General features: G+C 30.7%; 5 protein-coding genes across 13 annotated transcripts; 2 read left to right on the plus strand and 3 right to left on the minus strand.

The window, feature by feature from the left end:
• Positions 1-541: 541 nt before the first annotated feature.
• On the minus strand, positions 542-2,684 carry LOC123685990 (transcriptional adapter 3). Its single transcript, XM_045625889.1, has 8 exons — positions 2,358-2,684; positions 2,136-2,302; positions 1,822-2,049; positions 1,559-1,719; positions 1,389-1,465; positions 1,111-1,220; positions 877-1,041; positions 542-816 (listed from the first exon to the last, which is right to left on the minus strand). The coding sequence occupies exons 1-8, from the start codon at positions 2,536-2,538 to the stop codon at positions 622-624; spliced, it is 1,284 nt and encodes a 427-aa protein (XP_045481845.1). The 5' UTR covers positions 2,539-2,684; the 3' UTR covers positions 542-621.
• A 133-nt stretch (positions 2,685-2,817) lies between these two features.
• On the plus strand, positions 2,818-4,190 carry LOC123685991 (R3H domain-containing protein 4-like). Its single transcript, XM_045625890.1, has 4 exons — positions 2,818-3,018; positions 3,094-3,260; positions 3,318-3,743; positions 3,801-4,190. Exons 1-4 carry the CDS (start codon positions 2,939-2,941, stop codon positions 3,905-3,907), a joined length of 780 nt encoding a protein of 259 aa, XP_045481846.1. The 5' UTR covers positions 2,818-2,938; the 3' UTR covers positions 3,908-4,190.
• On the minus strand, positions 4,183-4,935 carry LOC123685992 (FUN14 domain-containing protein 1-like). Its single transcript, XM_045625891.1, has 3 exons — positions 4,664-4,935; positions 4,397-4,580; positions 4,183-4,345 (listed from the first exon to the last, which is right to left on the minus strand). The coding sequence occupies exons 1-3, from the start codon at positions 4,813-4,815 to the stop codon at positions 4,265-4,267; spliced, it is 417 nt and encodes a 138-aa protein (XP_045481847.1). The 5' UTR covers positions 4,816-4,935; the 3' UTR covers positions 4,183-4,264.
• A 943-nt stretch (positions 4,936-5,878) lies between these two features.
• LOC123685606 (cytochrome c oxidase subunit 5A, mitochondrial-like) lies at positions 5,879-6,714 on the plus strand. Its single transcript, XM_045625330.1, has 2 exons — positions 5,879-6,169; positions 6,330-6,714. The coding sequence occupies exons 1-2, from the start codon at positions 6,042-6,044 to the stop codon at positions 6,652-6,654; spliced, it is 453 nt and encodes a 150-aa protein (XP_045481286.1). The 5' UTR covers positions 5,879-6,041; the 3' UTR covers positions 6,655-6,714.
• A 656-nt stretch (positions 6,715-7,370) lies between these two features.
• On the minus strand, positions 7,371-16,963 carry LOC123685605 (DNA-binding protein Ewg). 9 transcript variants are annotated; one of them, XM_045625329.1, is made up of 10 exons: positions 16,672-16,960; positions 15,943-16,069; positions 15,507-15,738; positions 15,326-15,450; positions 14,843-15,268; positions 14,638-14,760; positions 12,816-12,956; positions 11,683-11,836; positions 10,666-10,790; positions 7,371-9,691 (listed from the first exon to the last, which is right to left on the minus strand). In XM_045625329.1, the coding sequence occupies exons 3-10, from the start codon at positions 15,694-15,696 to the stop codon at positions 9,485-9,487; spliced, it is 1,491 nt and encodes a 496-aa protein (XP_045481285.1). In that variant the 5' UTR covers positions 15,697-15,738; positions 15,943-16,069; positions 16,672-16,960; the 3' UTR covers positions 7,371-9,484. The 9 variants fall into 9 exon arrangements, with proteins under 9 accessions (XP_045481285.1, XP_045481282.1, XP_045481277.1 ...); XM_045625326.1 differs by having other exon boundaries at positions 10,666-10,805; positions 16,750-16,958; XM_045625321.1 differs by having other exon boundaries at positions 10,666-10,805; positions 16,672-16,958.
• Positions 16,964-20,151: the final 3,188 nt, after the last annotated feature.

Below are 20,151 nucleotides of genomic sequence, written 5' to 3' on the forward strand. Positions count from 1 at the left end.
CAATGATCAATTAAATTTTTCATTGACAGAATTTTGATTGATCTCTTTTAATTTGTAAATAACTAATAGTACTAAAGGGCATTTGTTTCATAATTGAAATAATAAAGTTTTTGTGTGTTATATGTCATGGAGAATATTCATAAACAATAATCAGAAAATTAAAATGACAACTGCCAGTCGGAGTGGGTGTGGTTACCGAACCTAACCAGAAAAAAACTAAGGTTTGTCTGGTGACAGATAACTCACCGAAGTTTGAGGAATTTGACATATACGGATCACTAACTTACTAACCAAGGTGATATATGGACCATACCCTAAGTTGAAATTAAGTAACAAAAAGTTAGTATTTCACTATAAAAGCCACCTATCGGTTGATAAAAATAAGAAATACAGCCTTGAAATTTGTCCCAAAATCACGTAGGTGGACACGATGAAACATAACAATCATTGAATAAAAGAATCGTTGTCTTGAATTTTAATAGATTAATTAAAGGATCAAGAAAAATCCAAACACATATTGGACATAATAAAATTACAATAATTATGTATAATAAGATATAATTTTTTTCTGATATAAACAATTTGCTGTAAAATAAAATATTCTTTCTTAACAAATATACCCTAATATAACATTGTTGAATCAATCAGATCTAAAAGTTCTCTGTTTAGTATATATTGTTGCTCAACCAAAGCATCTGCTTCACTCTCGAAATCTTTAGTAATTTGTTCATTTAGTAGTTGTTTATCTACATCTTCATCTTCATTTTGTAAAGCTTTCTGCTTAGATACAAGTATTTTATTGTATAATTCTATAACCTGAAATAAAAATTTATTAATAATGCAATATATATTTATTTGAAAATTCTAAACACTAACTTTGCTGTCGCATTTTTTCAATGCCTCTTTCACTTCTTGCCTTTTCATATCTTTCGCTACATTATTCCTAAGTTTGTGAAGTTCCATTTTGTTATATTCATTTACAGTTATCAGTTCATGTTGGCATTTCTTAATTTCAAGTAGAACTTCATCCTCTGGTGTTGTCTAAAAAAAATTGTATTATATAAGTGAAATAGTAGTTACAATTTTAGAGAAAATCATGTATTTATTTACCTTTTGAAGTTCTTCAACAGTGAAGATTCCTTGATCAATAAGTTCCTTCTTCAATCTTTTTTCCATACAACCTTTTCTACTGTAATTTTTAAATATTCCTAAATCTGACACTGAAATTTAAGTATGAAAAGATTAGTCACTATTTTAGGTCAATGAAACTTATGGTAAGTAAAGCAATTACATTGATTATATCAATCACATTTAATGCTATTTTAACTTTCAATTTTTCTTGTGTGTTATAGATTTCTAAAGTTGTGATTTTGCAAATAATTACTTACCTCTGAATTTATCCAATGTTGCAGGTAGAGTTGATAGGAGACTTTGTGTTTTTGGATGCGATAAAGTATCTAGTATCCTTTAAATTAATAGGTACATTATGGGATGAAATTCATCAAATACAGTTATATTTGAACTATAAATAATTTTCTAAACAAGCACTTAAACTTACGTATTGAAACCATTTTTCTTATAATCATTTCCTTTAGAACTAGTAACATTTTGTTCTTCGAACAAAAGCTCATCTGACCATTCTGAAGTGAAATGCTCTCCAATATCAGGTACTTTTATTGTTATTTCTTTAGAGCACTCCTCAATAAGAGTATCTAAAAACTATAATAATATCTTCAATATACATAAAATATTTCAAATATAGAATATAAAACACAAACATTGTTAATATTGAACATAATTAAAAATACAAAAATTACTTACTGCAACATCGTCTTTCTGAATTTCAGCACAAAAGGGCTCTACAGATGCCCAGAACTTCTCAGAAGTATCATTTTTTGGTAAGGTAACTTTTGGAACATCATGTCTTAATGGTGGAGTTTCTACTATGAAATTGTTCACACCTAAGCCATGCTTTTTAACAATTCTAGTTCCGTTTTTGATATCCTTGAATTTCATTTTATCGTCTTGTCTTTTTCTCTTAAGAGAAGTCTGGAAATAATTATTGTAAATGATTAATTCTTATATAATTATAAATGTTAATAATATTCATTCAACTGGAGGCTAATTTAAATCACCTGTTTCCCCCTTTTATCTCGTTTTTCTTCCACTTTATCGATAGATTCAATTTCAGTTCTGAAATACCTGTTTCTCAAGGCACAGTTTGTTAATAGTTTTTCCAAATCTTGCTGAAGAGCATCCAAATCGTCCATTGTTATTCCATCCTCAGAAGTTCTTGATAATACTGAAATGTTCAAAATTATAAAGTGTTGTTTATAGTTCATTCACCATTGACTAACCATTTGTATACTTTGCCAAACAAGAAGAGTTTTGCGAAATACGTATAAAAGGAACGGAGTAACTACTTGAATGAATTTCCTCCGTAGATTCACCTTTCACTTTTTCAGGTGTTAACCCTTCTTTTCCAAAACTGCGTAGGGAAAGTGCTTTCCCCGCACAGTTTTTGGATAAACCGTTCATTTTTCTAATATTAACTTGTATCGGTTGTACGATGTTAATAAAGTTTATAGCATAAAAACATTCGTGAAAATTCTTCTAGATTCCAATAAAAAAAATTGTATAATGTTTTTGAATTTTTATCAACAGAAAAATAGCTGAGATTTAGATTATTTATATATATATATATATGAATATTTTACAATGACAGGACTGTAAATGTCAACTGCCAAGATCACACCAACTGACCACAGAACAATGCACACTATGCCTGATCTATATATTCCGTGACTTCTACCAAGATCATCATGTACTCTGTGTTCCACATATTATGACATTTTTTTCAAGTCAAATTTATTTGGAAAAAAAAAATAATATCCAAACAAAACCAATCTTTCCCTAAACTTAAGAACTTTTTACAAAAATGACTGTTTTAGATCACGTTCCGAAAAAATATTCTTTTCCAAGGGCCGTTTCTGATTCTGAAAACGAATTGCAATTAGAGTAAGTATTTTGAATTTCTTGCCAATTAATTCATTGCTATTGAATCCTTCATCGAATCAAATGAATTGATTCTAGCGTAGAAAATTCCACCGATGGCGAATCTAACAATGAGGACTCATCTACAAGTAATAGATTTATAACTTATCGATTTCAATTGAAACCTAAAAAAGGTGTGAAGGTAGATGACAGTCCTGCTTTTCGAAAACATGGTGGTAAAAGAAGATTGAGAAGGTATCAGAATCGTGAGTGGTTTTAATAGTCATTTTGTCCATAAATTGAAAATATCACAATATTTGTAGGTATTATCTTGCAAACCCTAAATGAGGAAGACAATGATAGTAATATAACAGAAGTATTCGAAACAAAGAAAACTCCATTGGCAAAACTCGCTGAAAATCCTGAGGCTTTAAAATACTGGAATGAATTCATGGACAAATCTGAAGAAGAGCAAAATCGCATAATTGGACACTTCAATTTAAGGAACCAGTTAAAAAGTCAGGATATAAATAAAACAGATATACCCTTTATGAGAATATCCTCTAAAATTCGAAGAACCTTGAAAATTAAAAAGAACTTGTCTGTTGATAGTGTTAAATTGTTTGAAGTTGACCTGTTAGAGTTTTTCAAGCAATCACCACAAAAAAAATATGTGAAATACCCTATCACCAGTTTTGACAGATTGCTCACTCATGCTGTAGCACAATATCATTGTCTACATTCTATCAGTAAGTAATATATTTCATTGAGGGAAAATATTAAATGCAAAATATTTTTATTCCCAGGTGAATGGGAAAATGACAAAAGGAAAGTTGAAATTTGCAATTTGGAAGATAATTGGATCCCTGCAGAAAATTTTCTTCATGAGCTTATTTCTGAATTGAAGAGCTAACCTTTTTTTATTGAATTTTTGTTACTTGAGTGTGGAGATACATCCTTTCAATATTGTAAATATGTTTATGACATCACTTTTTTTGTTATTAGTTAGCAGTTATGTCCTTTAGTGATTGTGTAAATTTTAAGAATTGAATTTTCTGCATAAAGATTGGATATTTTAATCTGTAACCAGTATAAATTGCAATGATTAGATTCACTGTATATAAGAATATGATATATGTAAGTGGTTCTCTGACCATGTAGGTTTTTTATCAAATAAACTTTCTAACAAACAAAAATTATTAAATTTATTGAAAACTTGAATATGAACCTAAAAATATATATAATTTTCTCACATAAAATATATTTTAACCTAATGTGAACCTAAACCAATTAAAAATCCTCCTAAATATCCACTTGTGAACGTTGAATTCCTCGCAGCAAATTTAGTAATCTATAAGTAATATGATATAATAAAAATAGTACAAGAAAAAAATGGAATTACCTTATTCATCCAGGTTGATTGATCACGATTTACTAAATCTTCTACTTTATCAATATTTTGATTTACTTTATCCCAGTTTATTTTGATAAATCCTTTCTCATTGGCGATCTGTAATAAGATTATACCTCCACCAACAGCCATTGCAGTAGTTTTTCCAATTCTCATGGCCAAAAACCCACTTACCCTAAGAAACAATTACTATATTTAATAAATATAAAAACGAGATTCAACTGTAATATTATTTGCAGAAGTATTAAAAATATATACCAGCCAACAGAAACTCCTATCATCATTTGCTTTGCTGGAGTTGCCTTGCCGATTTCACCCAAAATTTTTTCGAAGATACTCATATTTTCTTTCTTTTTTTCGCTTAGTACAACATTTTCTATTGTCTTCTCTATTTCATTCCAATCTGGCATTTTGATAGAATCTCTGTGAAACTAAGAAACTAACTTTGTAATAAAATAAAATTCAACAGTGCCAAAAACCATCCAAAGAGCAAAAAATATTCTTAACCATAGAATGATAATAATTAATAATAAATAATTGTTCAGGTTAAATGCAATTTCCATAGATGTAAAGATTTTTATATCTATGATAATTTCATAGAAACAAAATTAAATATCCTCCTTTTCTTAACAAGTTTTTTTTCAATTATTTCGCTGAGATATTCACAAACGAACTTACGAGAATTCGCAGTATATATGCTTAATACAGTTCGGTGCATGATCTAAGTATTCTAAAAATATTCTTATATATCAAGATTCGGTGATATGAATTCATAAACTTCACTGTGCTCTTTTTTGAAAAAAAATATGTCTATTTGTCGGACTGTGGGTAAACACTTTCTTCGCCTTGACTTTTACAATTCTTATCCTATTTTAATAACATTTGGCATGGATATTGCTTTAACAGATGAAGAGTCGAATTTGAACACGTGCAAAGGTGAAATTTTCCGTATTTCCATATCTGTACTAGTCTGATAATCCGTAATTCCGACAGGTTTATAATATTAAAGAAGACAGCAGTCCAATCTCAGAAACTGCTACTGTCTATGAGGATAATAGATAATAATATTAAACTTACGTCTCAAGTATCTGTCTTGAGATATTCCTCCTTCAGCTTTTCCATTTTTGTTTTCCGTTTTCTGTTCAAGGGTCTTTTCTCTTCGCTTCTGTCCTTATTACCAAATTCCTTTTAGCTTTGTCTATCAATTTTGTCCTAAAGTTCTCTTTTATCAATAATACTGAATGCTGATCCATACTGCCCTTTTTTAAATCCTGTAGACAGGTGCTTCTAAACGGATTCCTTAAAAATTAAATAAATTCATAGAAATATATCTCAAATGAGAATGAATTTTTTAATTTATTCACATATGACTTGACATTCAATACTTATTATTTAATTTTTTAGTTATTTCTGGTCACAATTGAAAGTGATAGTGAAAAAAGGCTCAGTTGAGTTGCAATTTAACACAACTGATATTTTATCTTAGCAAATATTCATTAGATCCTTTTTTAACTATGACTTAAATGTCACTGCTGAAGTTCATATCAGAAATTCTCTGTGTTCACTTGGAGTTGAATTGTAATCGACTACAAACGAGTTGAAATAGACTTTTGTTTGATAACTAATATTGTGTAAAATGTTGCGTTCTTCAGCATCTCGTCTCTCATGCATCTTCAAGAGAGCTATAAATCCTGCTATATGTAATTCCCACAGAAATATGTCTTCTAAACAAGAGGAAATGTATGCTGATGACTTCGATACCAGGTAGGTTAAATTACGTAATTTCATAAGAAATATCCCAACGAAAATTAATATCTTTAACATAACATTTCTTATATCTCATACATTCATATATTGAATGGTAGTCAACTCCCAATTATATCACTTATGGTCACCTGAGTAAATCCCTAAATTTTTCTTGCAGATACGAAAAATATTTCAATAACAAAGATATTGATGGTTGGCAAATTAGACAAGGTATCAACGATTTGGTGGGTCATGATATGGTTCCAGAACCAAAAGTTTTAATTGCTGCGTTACATGCCTGTCGTAGAGTTAATGATTTTGCATTGACTGTAAGGATACTAGAATCTATGAAGGATAAGTGTGGTGGACGAGTCAAAGAAATCTATCCATATCTTCTTCAAGAAATCAGACCTACTTTGGATGAACTTGGAATTAATACCCCTGAAGAATTAGGTTATGATAAGCCTGAATTATTCTTAGAATCTGTAGATGATATGCATTGAATGAAAATGTTGCATAATTTGTAATAGAAAATTCTTCATAGTAAAAATGGTTCAACATTTTACGTTTTGTATTTTCTAATATCCATTTAGGGATATTATATAATGTATAAATTATAGATTACATTCATCCCTTTTTTTGTCAGTTTTGAAAAAAACTTCTTAAATCTACAGAAAATTTTTGACTTATTTATTTCTAACAATTTGGAAAAGTTATGTCAAATTCAACCTGTGAGAAGAAAATCTTGAAAAATGTTTGGAATATTATAATTTACTACAAATTTCTAATCCATCACAAGAGTTATAACACTGAATTCAACTTGTTTGTTATCTAACCTTGTTATATTGAAAAATGTGAAGTTCTGAGAAAAACTGGAATATATTTCCATTTCCCCAATCATTATCTTTAAGCTCAATTCCATTAATTGGAAGAGGTATCAAATGCATATTCTATTCTGTATGGAGTAAATTTGATTTGTAAGACTAATTATTTCAACACAAATATTTATTTAATTATATGTATATCAACCTTACAGGCGTCCATTATAAAATCAAGCCTATGTAAAACATAAGCCTAATTCGTTAAATTTAATGGACATATCAATATGTGATAGAATTACAAAGGATTTTCGTTTCATGAAAATTTCTCCTGTTCTCTTCCACAGAGTTTTTTATTTTCCAAATTAACTGAACGATATTGATCCGAATGAAAAATTGGGAAAATATAATATTTGGTTTATTAATACATCATATTATCGAAAATGAGAATACAATTTGTGTATGTAATATTAAGTAGACAGGAAAGTGTGAAAGTAACTGGATGGCACGTCAACAGGGAACCACATAACATATTTATCAGAATCCGTCATTTCTGTCTATACACACTAAATTTTTTTTCGTGCACATACTTTCAACATACCTAAGACATTAAACGTAAATAACAATTGGTATAATTCTAAAAAAGCTACTTTACAAGTACCAAATATTTATTATCTAGGGAAAACTTATTTACACTGACGACTATACACTAATCATTTAAAGGGTGACGAGTGCACACACGAATTGAAAGTCAATACAAAAACTGCATAATTACAAGTAAAACCTCTCCAGAATAATAATAGAAATTTTTCCAAGTGTAGTAATTCAAAAGAATATTTCAGATATATTTTGTACAATTGCCTCTAGCGTTGCTTAATGGCATTGTTGAATAAAAATATGAAATCGAAAATTATCAAAATAGTTGTTATCTTTTCTACAATAAACTCAGGATAATGTTAATATACAGTTTTTGTTTCTGTAGCATGCATCAGAAGTTAAAAAAAATTCTGATATTGGACTAGCATATTAACAGTAAATAATTCTTAAAACCAGTGGTCCTGTTAGACCATTTATAACAAAATTACTATCAATAGTGTATAAAATATTTGTTTGTCTACAGAAATATGAATCAAAATAAAATAATAGGTAATCATAATCAAAGAATAAATTCAAATCTTTCCCTTGCAAGCTTCATATTCAATTGGTATGAATGAGCCAAGATGTTTCCAAACTCAAAAAATTGGAAATTTCTATATTATAACGAAATTTGCATCAATAACAATATAATCAAATAACAAAAGCAAGTTTTAAAAAATGGATAACAGAAATTCCCAATTTTTTTTATCACAAATATTTGAACCTTTATATTGCCCCTAAAAGAATCAATTCAAATAGTACAATCAACTTAATATATGTTAGAAAAAATATCTCATCAGTTTCGAAATGTTTCACATTCAATAGAAGACATAATTACATAGAAGTTCTCATCGAGTTCCAAGGATCTCAGGAGCTTTCTTTGAATATGGTGGACCACATCGTTTTTGATCACACAAAAATTATTGGCATTTGAGAGAAAACATTTTCATTCTGAATTGAACTTTTTGTCAAGTGCTCTTGGTAAATTTCACATGTATAAAGCAATTCAAAAAAATCACAAAGCTAATAAGTTCTTGTCAATAAGGCAGTGGTCTTCAAGAGCTATTAAAATTTTTTTTATACAGAATAAACAATTCGTAATTTATAAAATTACTAAGAAATTATCTACAACTTCGGCATGTACAAAGCCAATTGTACCATGCAAAATAAAGAAAATAAATAACCATAAGTTCAACTAAATTCAAATAATCCGCATCTAATTATTCACTAGTGTTATCTCATGATAATGAGCAAATACTGACAATATTAGTATGTTGAACATGAATAAAATCTCGAAATTATAATTTTTTTTTTGTCAAGGTAAAGTTTCTCAAATGACTTGTATTTCAACTAGAATGGTTAAACTATAACTAATCATTAATATACACAATGAGGACAGAATTCGACAAATAATTTTCACCAAAATGAAAGAAGGCTCAGAGCAAGTTTTTCGATAAAAACAGCCAAAAGCGTATCATCAGTACAACATTTTCCAGAATATTCAATGAAATCATTAATCATTCTTTGTACCCATTTTGCTTAATATCTAGTAACAACATTTAACACCTATTGAAATTAAACAGAAATAATATATAAATTAAATGGTTAAACATTAATAGCAAAAAAATTATTTCGATAATTTGTGATACTTTCACCACCTAAAATAAATACCGAGATTAAAGTAAGAAAAATAAACCACTAGGAAAACAAAATTTTGCAACATTCACTTCCAGGGGTGGAAGCAGGACAAAAGATCGATACTAACTTTTATTATACAATAATTAGCAAATATCCTTCCAAACAGTTAAGAATACAAACATACAAGCATAAATTAATCGATGCAAATTTTTTGATATTAGAAAAAATGGACTCATCCAGCCTATTGATCATTGATTATAGTTTCTTCAGTTTTAACATCTGTTATACCTTGCATCGCTTTCGTTAAAACAGTTGCGTCTTTTAATGATAACACCTGTAAAACTTGGGGTTGGTCACTACTTGAACTTTGAATCATCATTGAATGTGTGGTTAAACTATTTGGGGTAACTGCTAAAGTTTCCATACTATCTCCATTGTTCGGTTCCACCTGTAATAACGAATGATTCAAAAAGCAAATGAAACAATCTTAATACACTCAGTGCAATACAACTTTTTGTTATACAATTTTCAACAATTTATAAAAATCAATTTAAAACTAGGTTGTATTTTACTTAGTTGACTTTTAGCAAAATTACTAATATATTGAATATAAATTATACATCCAATTACAAATTCAAAATAATATTACCTCGTACAGTCCTCACAATAAATAATTATCTCTACAAAAAAATGATATGTATAAAAAAAATTACCACAACCACTGATTCATGCATGTGATGACAATAGCTATACAAAGTTAGTACGCTAGATAACATGCTATACTTTAATTTACACAAAAAATAAAATAAACAGAAAATAAATAAAAAATGATTAAACATTACATTAATAATAAAATAGTTTCTAGTAAACTTTAAAAATGTAAATGTTAAAATTTAAAAAAAAATTAAATTCTATATACAAATTTGCAAAACTACTTTCAGGTGTAAATCAAATGAGCATAACTATTTTCTTGTTTGGAAAAAAAATTTTCCATGTCAAATTCACTTTCATTTGGTTCATTGATGATCGAAAGATTATAAATAACTTCATTAGCTATTAAATCTTCCTCAAATACTTCTTGTAAATCCTGAAAATCAAAATGAAAACAATTAATTTTCAATGAAGCTTGGTCTAAATTTGGCACTTTCATCTGTTAAGAAAATACGAAAATTGCATGCTTCTTAATTATAGGAGAAAACGAGTTGAATAAAATGAGGAGGAATGTGTAGCTTTAACATAAGAATATGTGATAAATTCGTTTCATTTTGACTGCATTCATTAATTGAGAATTTTAAGTAGAGGATAAACTATTGAGACTAATATACACCTAATATAAATATGTGCAAGTGATTTCTCTCTGTTAAATTAACAGAGGTTATGAATACTACGGATTTCACCCATGCAACACTCAACTAAACTTACCTTTGGAACTTGAACAACTGGTGTGACACATACTGTACCGTCACTGTTTGTGTGAAGGTGTTGAATGTTTGCCACCATTGTTTGATACATAGATGCTGTAACTGGAACAGTGATGACGCCACTCACTGAAACGGGGTATTCTGTAGAAAATAGTTGAAATTTATTTAGACATGCAACACTGAATTACATTCACAATGTTATATATTCCACAATTAATATTATTTAAACATAAACTTGGTATTTTTTTCATCAACAACAATGGGTATGGTCATATATCACCTTGGTTATTATGGTTTGTAAGTTGGAGCTCTGTATATGTCAAATTTCTGAGAAAACGGTGACTATTTCTTCAAATTTCGGGTGAGTTATCTGTCACCAGAGCAACCGTACTTTTATTCTGGTTAGGTTCAGTAACCACGCCCACTCCGGTTGGCAGTCGTCACTTTAATTTTCAGATTATTGTTTATAAATATTTTTCATGACATCTAACACTCAAAAACCTTATTTTAATAATGAAACAAATGTCCTTCAGAGCCATTGAGAACTATTAGTTATTTACAAATTAAAAGGGATTAACCATTTACAACCTCCAAAATTCTGTCAATGAAAAATTTAATTGACCATTGACAAGTGTCAAGCGGTCCGTAAATACAAAGCAGATTACCTGACACATTGAAAACCACTAGTAACCGACCGCTCTGAAATTCTCGGCGATATACGGACCATATCCAATTTGTTGTCAAGATATTATCACCCTTTGCATTTTCTGTTCCATTTTGAAAAAATTTAGAACTTGTATATTATTGCATGCAGGACATGAGCCAAATCATTTGAGGTGGCTTGTTTTTCGATTAACACAGATTACAATATATGAGTATTTAATAAAAGAAAATAAAAACACATGACTATACGTTTCACAAGTGTTCAAAGTGTTTTTATTTATTTTCTTTTATTAATATTGAAAGTATGTTTCACCAAGAGATATGCCAGGAATCAATTTCGAATATGAGTATTTACCGTGTCCATCTTCAGCTGTCAATATAATCTGTCCTTCAGAATTTAGTGTAGCTTCGGTAACAGAATTCAAATCTACAACCTCTCCGGCTCCTCCTCCTTCAGTTATGGTTTGTATTGTATGAACTGGGGTGCCATCTCCTTGACTCGATTGTAGCTACAAAACAGAAGACAAAAATTGAAACAAATTTTGAAGTGGTTGGGTGGCGACATCTTCAGCATTGTGAAGTAAAAGCAATGAAACTGGCTAGTCATTTAGATTTACAGTCCCTGGCCAATTTATTTGACGCAGAAAGGATTTTTCATATTGACTTGTATTGCACAAGAATAAAAGCAGAATATTTGAATTTAAAATCCATATGATGTTAATTTATCTAGGAATTTAATTATACCGTTTTATTTTTCATTACAATTTTGACATATTGGTACCAGAGTATGAATCAGTAAAGACCTCTCCCAGTCGATATCTCCCGTGCTGCAGGTTCAGACGAGATTTTGTGATATTGTGCGTTTTGTTTGTTTTCTTTGCAGTCTTGAACAAAACGGTTTGTTTACTCTGGCCAGAGCACATTTTGTGACCAAAAACAGTTGATTGTGACCTTCAAATCATGGGTAGAAAAGGGGACCTTACACCACGTGATAAAGCTGAAATTAAGGCCCTGGTTGTTGTGGAAATGTTTCCAGACACGAAATTTCAAGAAGGTTGAAAGTGTATGAAACTAGCATATGAAAAATAAAGGAAGCAGTTGAATTTGGTCAAGAATTAACACCGAAAAGAAAAAACATGTGGAAGAAAGTAAATTTTCACTACAATAGAATTAGAATTTCGTTTCGAATTCTGTTAAAACAGTAATTAATTGATATTTTTCATCAAATATGATGTATTATTTTGTGAAAACCATTGCTAGATGAAGTAAATCGAACATATGTATTCAATAATTCAAAAATCAATTTGAAAGCATTTTTAATTGAGATTTCGCATAGAATCAATGGTGTGCGTCTAATAATTTGACTAGGGGGTGTATATTCTGTATAAAAAAAAATCTTTTGAAACATATTAAATAAGTGTGAAAAAAAGTTCATCAATCAGTTAAGAATAATTTTTCTTTAGAGTGCAGATAAAACCAGATACTTACAGTAGCCATACCCTGGACATGGGCAGTTGTGCCATCAGGTAGGGTGATAATTGGATTATTGGGGTCAACTTGTACAATGCTCACAGTACCATCAGCATTGGTAATGGTATGAAGTACAGTCGGGGCATACTGCGTTGCAATCTACAAATAAAGATGGTAAATATCCGATCCAAATATATTCGGTGTTTCAATTTTCTCTGAAAATACATTATTTGGTGCAATTTCACACCACTCTCATGCAATGAATAAATCTAACTTTTCAGAGAAACTTGAAGTGCTCTTCTAAATGAAAAAATGTTTGTGAATAAATGAAAAGAAACAAAACCAAGCTAAGGTGGCATGTCGAGCCTAAAAAAAAAATATGGACTACTTCCAAAACTTTACTTCACCTCAAGACAAAGTAATTCAAAGTGTGTTGGCTTACGTTGTAGTGAACTTCATCGGAGTTGCTTTCAGCAAGATACTGGGTCCCCTAAGAAAGACTCATCATATTTATTTGGACACTTCCAACTTACATATAAGTACATAAGACGTTCAAGATCAGGCTTTCAGCAAAAGAGTTGAAAATGACAGGCAGATTTATCAACTCAAAATAAAAAACAACAATTTATGTGATATTATGTGGAAAACTAAAGAAATATCATCACAATTGAAGCAGTAATACACTCCAATTCAAATTCCAAAAATATTTGTAGAATTGAGGTATGTGTTAACGAAATGCAGCTTGTGTGCATTGATTTTCCATTTATTAAAATATTTAATTGATAGATCAAATAAACATATGAAAATAATTTTGAATTGTTTACATATCAAACAAAATTTAAAGTATGTTGTGCAGATTCTTTCCAATTTTGAATGAAAATATAGAAACTTTTCAATATGGCAACAATCTAGTATGAAAATAAAAACACACTGGTTTCAATTATTATCTTTGATCAGCTATCGATTTCGGCAAAATACTTATACCATCATCAGGCTGTCTCCTGAAATGACACTCATGAATAAAAGGAAATTCATTGTCATTTTAGGACAGCCTGATGATGGTATAATTATTTTCCCAAAATGATAGCTGATCAAAGATAATACTTAAAACCAGTGTGTTTTTATTTTCTTACTAGATTATATGTACACGTTGATGGAGAAATACATCAATTTCATGGCAACTTACATTAGAGGCATGATTAAAACAATTTTCTTCAGCTTTCAAAATAGCAAGTTGAAATAAAAAGAGACACTATAGTTTTCCACTCATACAACACTAATAAATAATGCACAGAGATGCATTTTCTAAACGACAAATATCGACATGACATGCACGACACTATAAGCAACACACTCAAGAACTTCGTCTACAAGTAAAATAAACTAGAAGTTTCATTACCGTGTCTTGAGAGAAAGCAACCAAAATTGAGGGCCATCTTTCCAGTGATTTTTGTTTATAGTGAACTTATCAGGGCACACTATAATCAAAATCGGTTTTTGAAAAGAAAACACAAATTGAGGTGGCTTTCTGCATGTTGACACGTTCAAACTTAAATGAACAGAAAACACCAATTTTCATAAATAAAGCTATAATAATAAAAAGAAAAGATGGAATGACCATAAATTTCAATATAACACAGACAACATCCATAGTGTTTGAAAATAATCTACACACATCAACATCTGAGCTATAGCCTGCAGGATCTAAGCAGACTTGCGCAGATGTACCATCCGGCGAGGTTGTTATAATTTGAGGCGAGCCGTTAGCTTGGATCTGTATCTTATGAGTAGGGACCATGCCCGATGTATGCATTTTAAGTACACCAACAGAACTACTGACATTGGTATGTAACTGAATGTTGTTTTTATCATCCTCTTCGGTGAAGGTAGGTAATAGGTCTTCTCTGCCATGGAACTTGTAACAATTGATCACAATTTGCCTCAGTGCATGAGTCCACGATATCTAAGAAAACAAAAATTATATATGATCATATATAAAGTTATCCAAATTCAAAAAAGATTATTGCAAAATTATTAGTACCAACCTTCTGTTTTTCATTTTCACTTCGTGCGTCCATCCTAACATTTGCCCACGGCAACTCCTTAGGCCACCATGGAGGTCTGGTACTTTCCCTTCCCCAACCTGGCTTTCCCCTCCCAGTGGAATATTTCAACATCAATGGAATAAATGCACGAAGTTGAGCTTGTGTCATTTTTTCCACAGGAGTTGGTATACCATCTATTATAAGAGGTGGCAATTCGAATAGGGTAGGATCGTCTTGCATGGGTGGAGGAGCTTGATGAGCTAAGGCATTTTCAAGCTCATCCATTACCATTCCTCGCAAGTTCTTGATTACATCTTCCAAAGGTTTTGCTCCAAACACTTTGTAACTTGTGACTGGTTTTCCAGGAGTTGCAACTAAAACAACAGCTTGTTGACCAACTCTAGTTGTGAACTCATCAATGGTTTGCTGAAATGAAAAATATCAAAATGAGACTTGTAAATGGATCACAATAGCTACACTTACTCTTAATTTCTTAAGTAATCGATTTTGCTGTCTTTTTCTTATTGAAGGATTCGTTTCGAACGAGTATGAACGTTTGCGTTTCTTTGCAGATACTATTGCTGCTGCAGCCGCAACACCAACTGGTCCTGTAATATTCGGATATATAAAATGAAGGATACCGACTTTAATGCAATTGATTTACCTGCTGCAGCCAGTTGAGCAGTCACCTCATCTCCCATTGCTGCTGCCAATAGGTCATGACTTTCCTCATAACCAGAACCTGGTGACGATGGCATGTTGTCATCATCATCATCAGAAGCCACAGACATTTCCCCAGGAGAACTGACAACCATTGTTATCTGTTCCGAGTTACTTTGATTTCCGTTCATCATTAGTAAAATAATATATCAACCATAACATTGATTGGTGAAAATCTGAAAATAGATTCATATCAACAGTTGGCAATAGATCTATAGATAATACTACAAAACACTGCATCCTGTCAAAAATAGTATAAGAAATACTTTTCTTTATGTTAATCTGGGAATTGTACATAAGATAATATATACTATAAGCAGAAGTAAGGTAGTAACATTATATACTAAATATAGTATGGTTCTTCAATCAAATTCTCTTACTTTCAATAAGTTTTCTGATATCAAATGAAATTTCTTCAAATACATATTACTACAGAAATGAAACTATTCCATAATTGCACAATGTAGAGTTTTGCACAGATTGTGCTGTTTGATGTAGGAGTAGTTTCTGAAATGAAGAAATCAAGGATAAACATTCTCAATAAGCTAAACAGTACTCACAGAAAAATATCACAACCTAATTTTAAGGTTAGTTTTGCAATATCAACAATTTATATGTTTGTCAAAACAACTATGTCATCCGATTAATTGAAAAAAATCTCGAATAATTAATCACGAGCATTACCGAAGTTTTCAATGATTAGTTGTTAGTTATCAGCGGCGAACGGAGCATACAAAAATGAACCTTCATAAAATCAATAATTGATACAATGGTTCCCTTAACCCGGAAGAACATAGATTATCATGCTATATAAAGTATTTGTTTTCAGTAATGTACTCTGGCATAAAAACATTATTATTACATGGGAAATTTTTTGTGTATTTTCGTATTTCATATTTTTAACGTATGCACATGAACATAAACAGTATTTGCGCAAAAGGGCAATACATTTACAAATTGGCGCCAGCTTGACAAACTATTTCAGAAACGCGATAGGCAACAAATATGGCTTCCAAGGTTTGGCATCCCAATGCATTGCAATTAATGATTAAAGGTTGCAAGCACGGATTTGTAATGTAAAATATGTTGTAAGTAAGTGAAAGACATACTTTTTAGTTGAGCGCATCCCGCGTTTATCAGAAATGGAGCAGGCTCAGTTAATATTATCACTACGTCTGCGTACGCACCTGCGTGTATGTTTTACTTTTAACAGAAAAATGGATCTGGAGGATTATTTTCAGCGTATTTCGATTTTAAATGAAATTACTAAACATGGAACACTTGATATAACTTATTGGCCACCACAAATATTCACTGAACCCACTGACAGTCGAATTTACGTCACAATTCTGTTATCGATCGAAGGTTGTCTCCATTCGTAAATGCCCGACAATAATTTGAGTCACAGCCATTTAAAACGAGTCTGCGCATAGAATCACAACAAGTTAGCCTTTAAATTTGTCAACTTGCAATTGATATTTTATTGTTTGTAATTATATTACTTTTGATATCAATCAATATTGTTATTCATGTAATAACGCTTTAAAATAATTAATACTTCACTCGTTATGTCAGTTACATCAGGATCTGAAGCAATAGATACAAACCTTTTTGACATTCAGTTCGGTTTCAAATATCCCGCCTTGGAACTCCATAAATCATCGAAAATATTGACAAGAATTGATTTGAAAGGTTAAAAAATTTGAAGAAATAATTTTTCCAATAATTTTTTCATGAGATATTTATTAATAAATCCTTACAAAAGTATATTTATATGTTGAAAGATTAGCATCATGTTGTGGTGAACGATATAATCATCGTTTTCTTCTTCTTTAGTAGATAATCATTTCTACTTATCTCAAAAAAATTTTTAATATTAATGATTTGCGCGTAATTTCTGGTTTTCTTAATATATTATTGGATTAAATTATTTTGATTTTTTTGTTAATTGTTGATAATGAGAATACTACAAAATTAATAGTACAAAAGGTTGAACTTGAAAAAAATTGAGGTGAAAATAAATTATTCTCACGCTGTGATAGAAAAAGTTGAAATAGAAGAATTATTTCCAAAAATTCGAAAATATTTAAGACCAATTAGGTTTGAGGATGTATTAATAAATACATTTCGAAAAATAGTACATTATTAAATTCATCAAAGAAATACATTATGAATAATAAAATAACTGATTCTTTAGAAAACTATCAAAAATCAATTTATTATTAAGAAGTAAACATAAGATTCATGAGAAATCAATGTTTATATTGGATAATGATTTTGTATTTATTGTATCTTGATGTGTCCTATACTCTTGTAGTATCTCAAAGAATCAAAAAACTGTTGTATTGCACCAAATATTGCCCATTTTGGTAATAATAAAAAAAAAAAATAAATGTGAAAAAGTAAAATCTAAGGAAATATTGTAATTTAAATATCAGGATGTAATTCGAAGAAAAAAATTCATTGAAAATGCGACAACTATAGAGGAGAGGAAAATAAAAAGCAATATAAATAATATGAAAATTTGTGTGGAGAAAGTTGATCATAACAGAAAATTAGATATTAGGATCTAGTGGGAATTTTTTCATATAAATACTTTAAGAAGCTTGTTTGAATATTTTCCAACGTATAATGTGCTTTAGAAATAAATTTTTGTTTCGGAAAAAATGAGTTTTAACAAAAAAATTGAGTTACAAATACGGAAATTCTCCTACATTACAATATAGTTATGGTGATAGGCAACTTTTGAATCTTCATGTGTGCTTTTTCTACAACCAGAATCTGAGAGGCTGGGCTGCATATTTTTCGTTTTCATTCTATTTCTGCATGTGGTTCATTCATATATGTTGGGATTAAACTGATGAATATTTTTTTTATTTTATTCTATTGGATGATACTTAAACCTAATCAAAAGATTAAAATATAGTATTGTTACTGATACGCGACATGAATGATGTTGAACTCCATGCAAATGTTTCTCTCTTTTTAATTAATATTATCTCCCAGTTCCGGATGCAATAGATTAGATAGTTGATTGCTATAAAAAGATGATTCAATCGTTGAAAACGGACATACTTCTCCGAAAGACCTTGATGTATACATTTTTGAACTACAACAATATAACTTCCTTTTTCTAGATACATCCATAGGCGTATCCTTGGGATTTCTTCAGGCACATTTAGACCAACTGAACCTCGGCAGATAATCATCTTGAATAACGTGTGACCATAGTATTGATAGTTTTTGCGTTATAGAACGTTTCCATTACTTTCGGTTTGCACTGCTTCCACAATTTTTATTGGTAACATTTAGATGTGATAAGAATTTTATCTCATGTTGCACTTGTTGAAATCAAAACGTGAAATGTATATAGCAGAAGATACCTAGGCAAGGGTTCATATAGGATTTGAGTAAAATTTTCAATGTTTTTTGAACCGTGAGCTATACGTGAGCTACGTTCTCAGTGAGCGGTGCCAGAATTGACGATCTATGATTAGCTGAATTTCAATCTCACCTGAAAATTTTCGTAAAATCTTCCATTCCTAACCCTTAGAAAATTGAAGAAAAATAAAAGTTTCTTCATGGGAATATTGTATAATTTTGTTGATTGATTCGACTTTGTAGATCACGAAACTGCTAGCAGGCGATTAGTACATTATTTCAGTAATTATAGGAAAAAATCTGAAATTTAAAAAAAAAAATTTGATAATATTCCCGAGACTGCAACTTCTCCTGGACGTGAGCTACGCCCTTGAAACCTCACTATGTTTTAGATCAGAACTTGATGTTTGAAAAACATTTATATTTGAGGGGTCTGTGAAGACAAATTCAGGAGATATAACGATTTTTGGGGGGAAATTCAATTTTTTCCCAAATTCCGAGTTCAAATTTCCTCAAAACCGTGAGTTTTACGAAGAATCGGTGAGCGGTGCCAGAATTGACGATCTCTGATTAGCCGAATATCAACTGAAAAATTTGAAGTTGAAGAAAAATCTTGGTTCGATGAAGAGTTTCCGGGGTCATCACCAGGAATATCAATCATCATTGATTGGTATGCTAAGTTTAAACGCGGTGAAACGAGCACCGAAGACGGCAAATGCAGTGGACCCAATAAACCTGAATTTTTGCGTCGATAAGTGAGAATGGATGAAACATGGCTCCATCATTTCACTCCGGAGTCCAATTGACAGTCAGCTGAGTGGACTGCACACGATGAACCCAATCCAAAGCGAGGAAAAATACAACAGTCAGCTGGCAAGGTTATGGCATCAGTAATCTGGGATGCGCAAGGTATAATATTCATTAATTACCTCCAAAATGGCCAGACCGTCAACAGCGATTATTATATAGCGTTATTGGATCGTTTAAAGGATGAAATCGTTAAAAAACGGCCCCATTTGAAGAAAAAAAAGGTACTGTTTCATCAAGACAATGCGCCGTGTCACAAATCAATGAAAAGAATAGCAAAATTGCATGAATTTGGCTTCGAATTGCTTCTGCATCCACCGTATTCGGCAGATTTGGCCCCAGCGACTTTTTCCTAATCTCAGTCCTCAAAAGAATGCTCGCTGGAAAGAAATTTAGCGCCA

The sequence above is a fragment of the Harmonia axyridis genome, chromosome X, assembly GCF_914767665.1.
Source record: "Harmonia axyridis chromosome X, icHarAxyr1.1, whole genome shotgun sequence".
In the NCBI taxonomy this organism is placed as follows: Eukaryota; Metazoa; Arthropoda; class Insecta; order Coleoptera; family Coccinellidae; genus Harmonia; species Harmonia axyridis.

What these genes read in the sequence shown, in the direction of transcription:
- LOC123685992 (XM_045625891.1), bottom strand. Translation starts at nt 4,815, where the DNA reads ATGCCAGATTGGAATGAAATAGAGAAGACAATAGAAAATGTTGTACTA. An exon ending in ATAGGAGTTTCTGTTGGCTG is followed by an intron (nt 4,581 to 4,663) that starts GTATATATTTTT and finishes ATTGTTTCTTAG; the next exon opens with GGTAAGTGGGTTTTTGGCCA. An exon ending in AATCAACCTGGATGAATAAG is followed by an intron (nt 4,346 to 4,396) that starts GTAATTCCATTT and finishes TATTACTTATAG; the next exon opens with ATTACTAAATTTGCTGCGAG.
- LOC123685991 (XM_045625890.1), top strand. Translation starts at nt 2,939, where the DNA reads ATGACTGTTTTAGATCACGTTCCGAAAAAATATTCTTTTCCAAGGGCC. An exon ending in GAAAACGAATTGCAATTAGA is followed by an intron (nt 3,019 to 3,093) that starts GTAAGTATTTTG and finishes AATTGATTCTAG; the next exon opens with CGTAGAAAATTCCACCGATG. An exon ending in TCATTGTCTACATTCTATCA is followed by an intron (nt 3,744 to 3,800) that starts GTAAGTAATATA and finishes TTTTATTCCCAG; the next exon opens with GTGAATGGGAAAATGACAAA.
- LOC123685990 (XM_045625889.1), bottom strand. Translation starts at nt 2,538, where the DNA reads ATGAACGGTTTATCCAAAAACTGTGCGGGGAAAGCACTTTCCCTACGC. An exon ending in TTTGGCAAAGTATACAAATG is followed by an intron (nt 2,303 to 2,357) that starts GTTAGTCAATGG and finishes TGAACATTTCAG; the next exon opens with TATTATCAAGAACTTCTGAG. An exon ending in CTGTTGAAGAACTTCAAAAG is followed by an intron (nt 1,042 to 1,110) that starts GTAAATAAATAC and finishes AATTTTTTTTAG; the next exon opens with ACAACACCAGAGGATGAAGT.
- LOC123685605 (XM_045625320.1), bottom strand. Translation starts at nt 15,696, where the DNA reads ATGATGAACGGAAATCAAAGTAACTCGGAACAGATAACAATGGTTGTC. An exon ending in GATTACTTAAGAAATTAAGA is followed by an intron (nt 15,269 to 15,325) that starts GTAAGTGTAGCT and finishes TTTTCATTTCAG; the next exon opens with CAAACCATTGATGAGTTCAC. An exon ending in CAGTTGTTCAAGTTCCAAAG is followed by an intron (nt 9,692 to 10,665) that starts GTAAGTTTAGTT and finishes TCGTTATTACAG; the next exon opens with GTGGAACCGAACAATGGAGA.
- LOC123685606 (XM_045625330.1), top strand. Translation starts at nt 6,042, where the DNA reads ATGTTGCGTTCTTCAGCATCTCGTCTCTCATGCATCTTCAAGAGAGCT. An exon ending in GCTGATGACTTCGATACCAG is followed by an intron (nt 6,170 to 6,329) that starts GTAGGTTAAATT and finishes TTTTTCTTGCAG; the next exon opens with ATACGAAAAATATTTCAATA.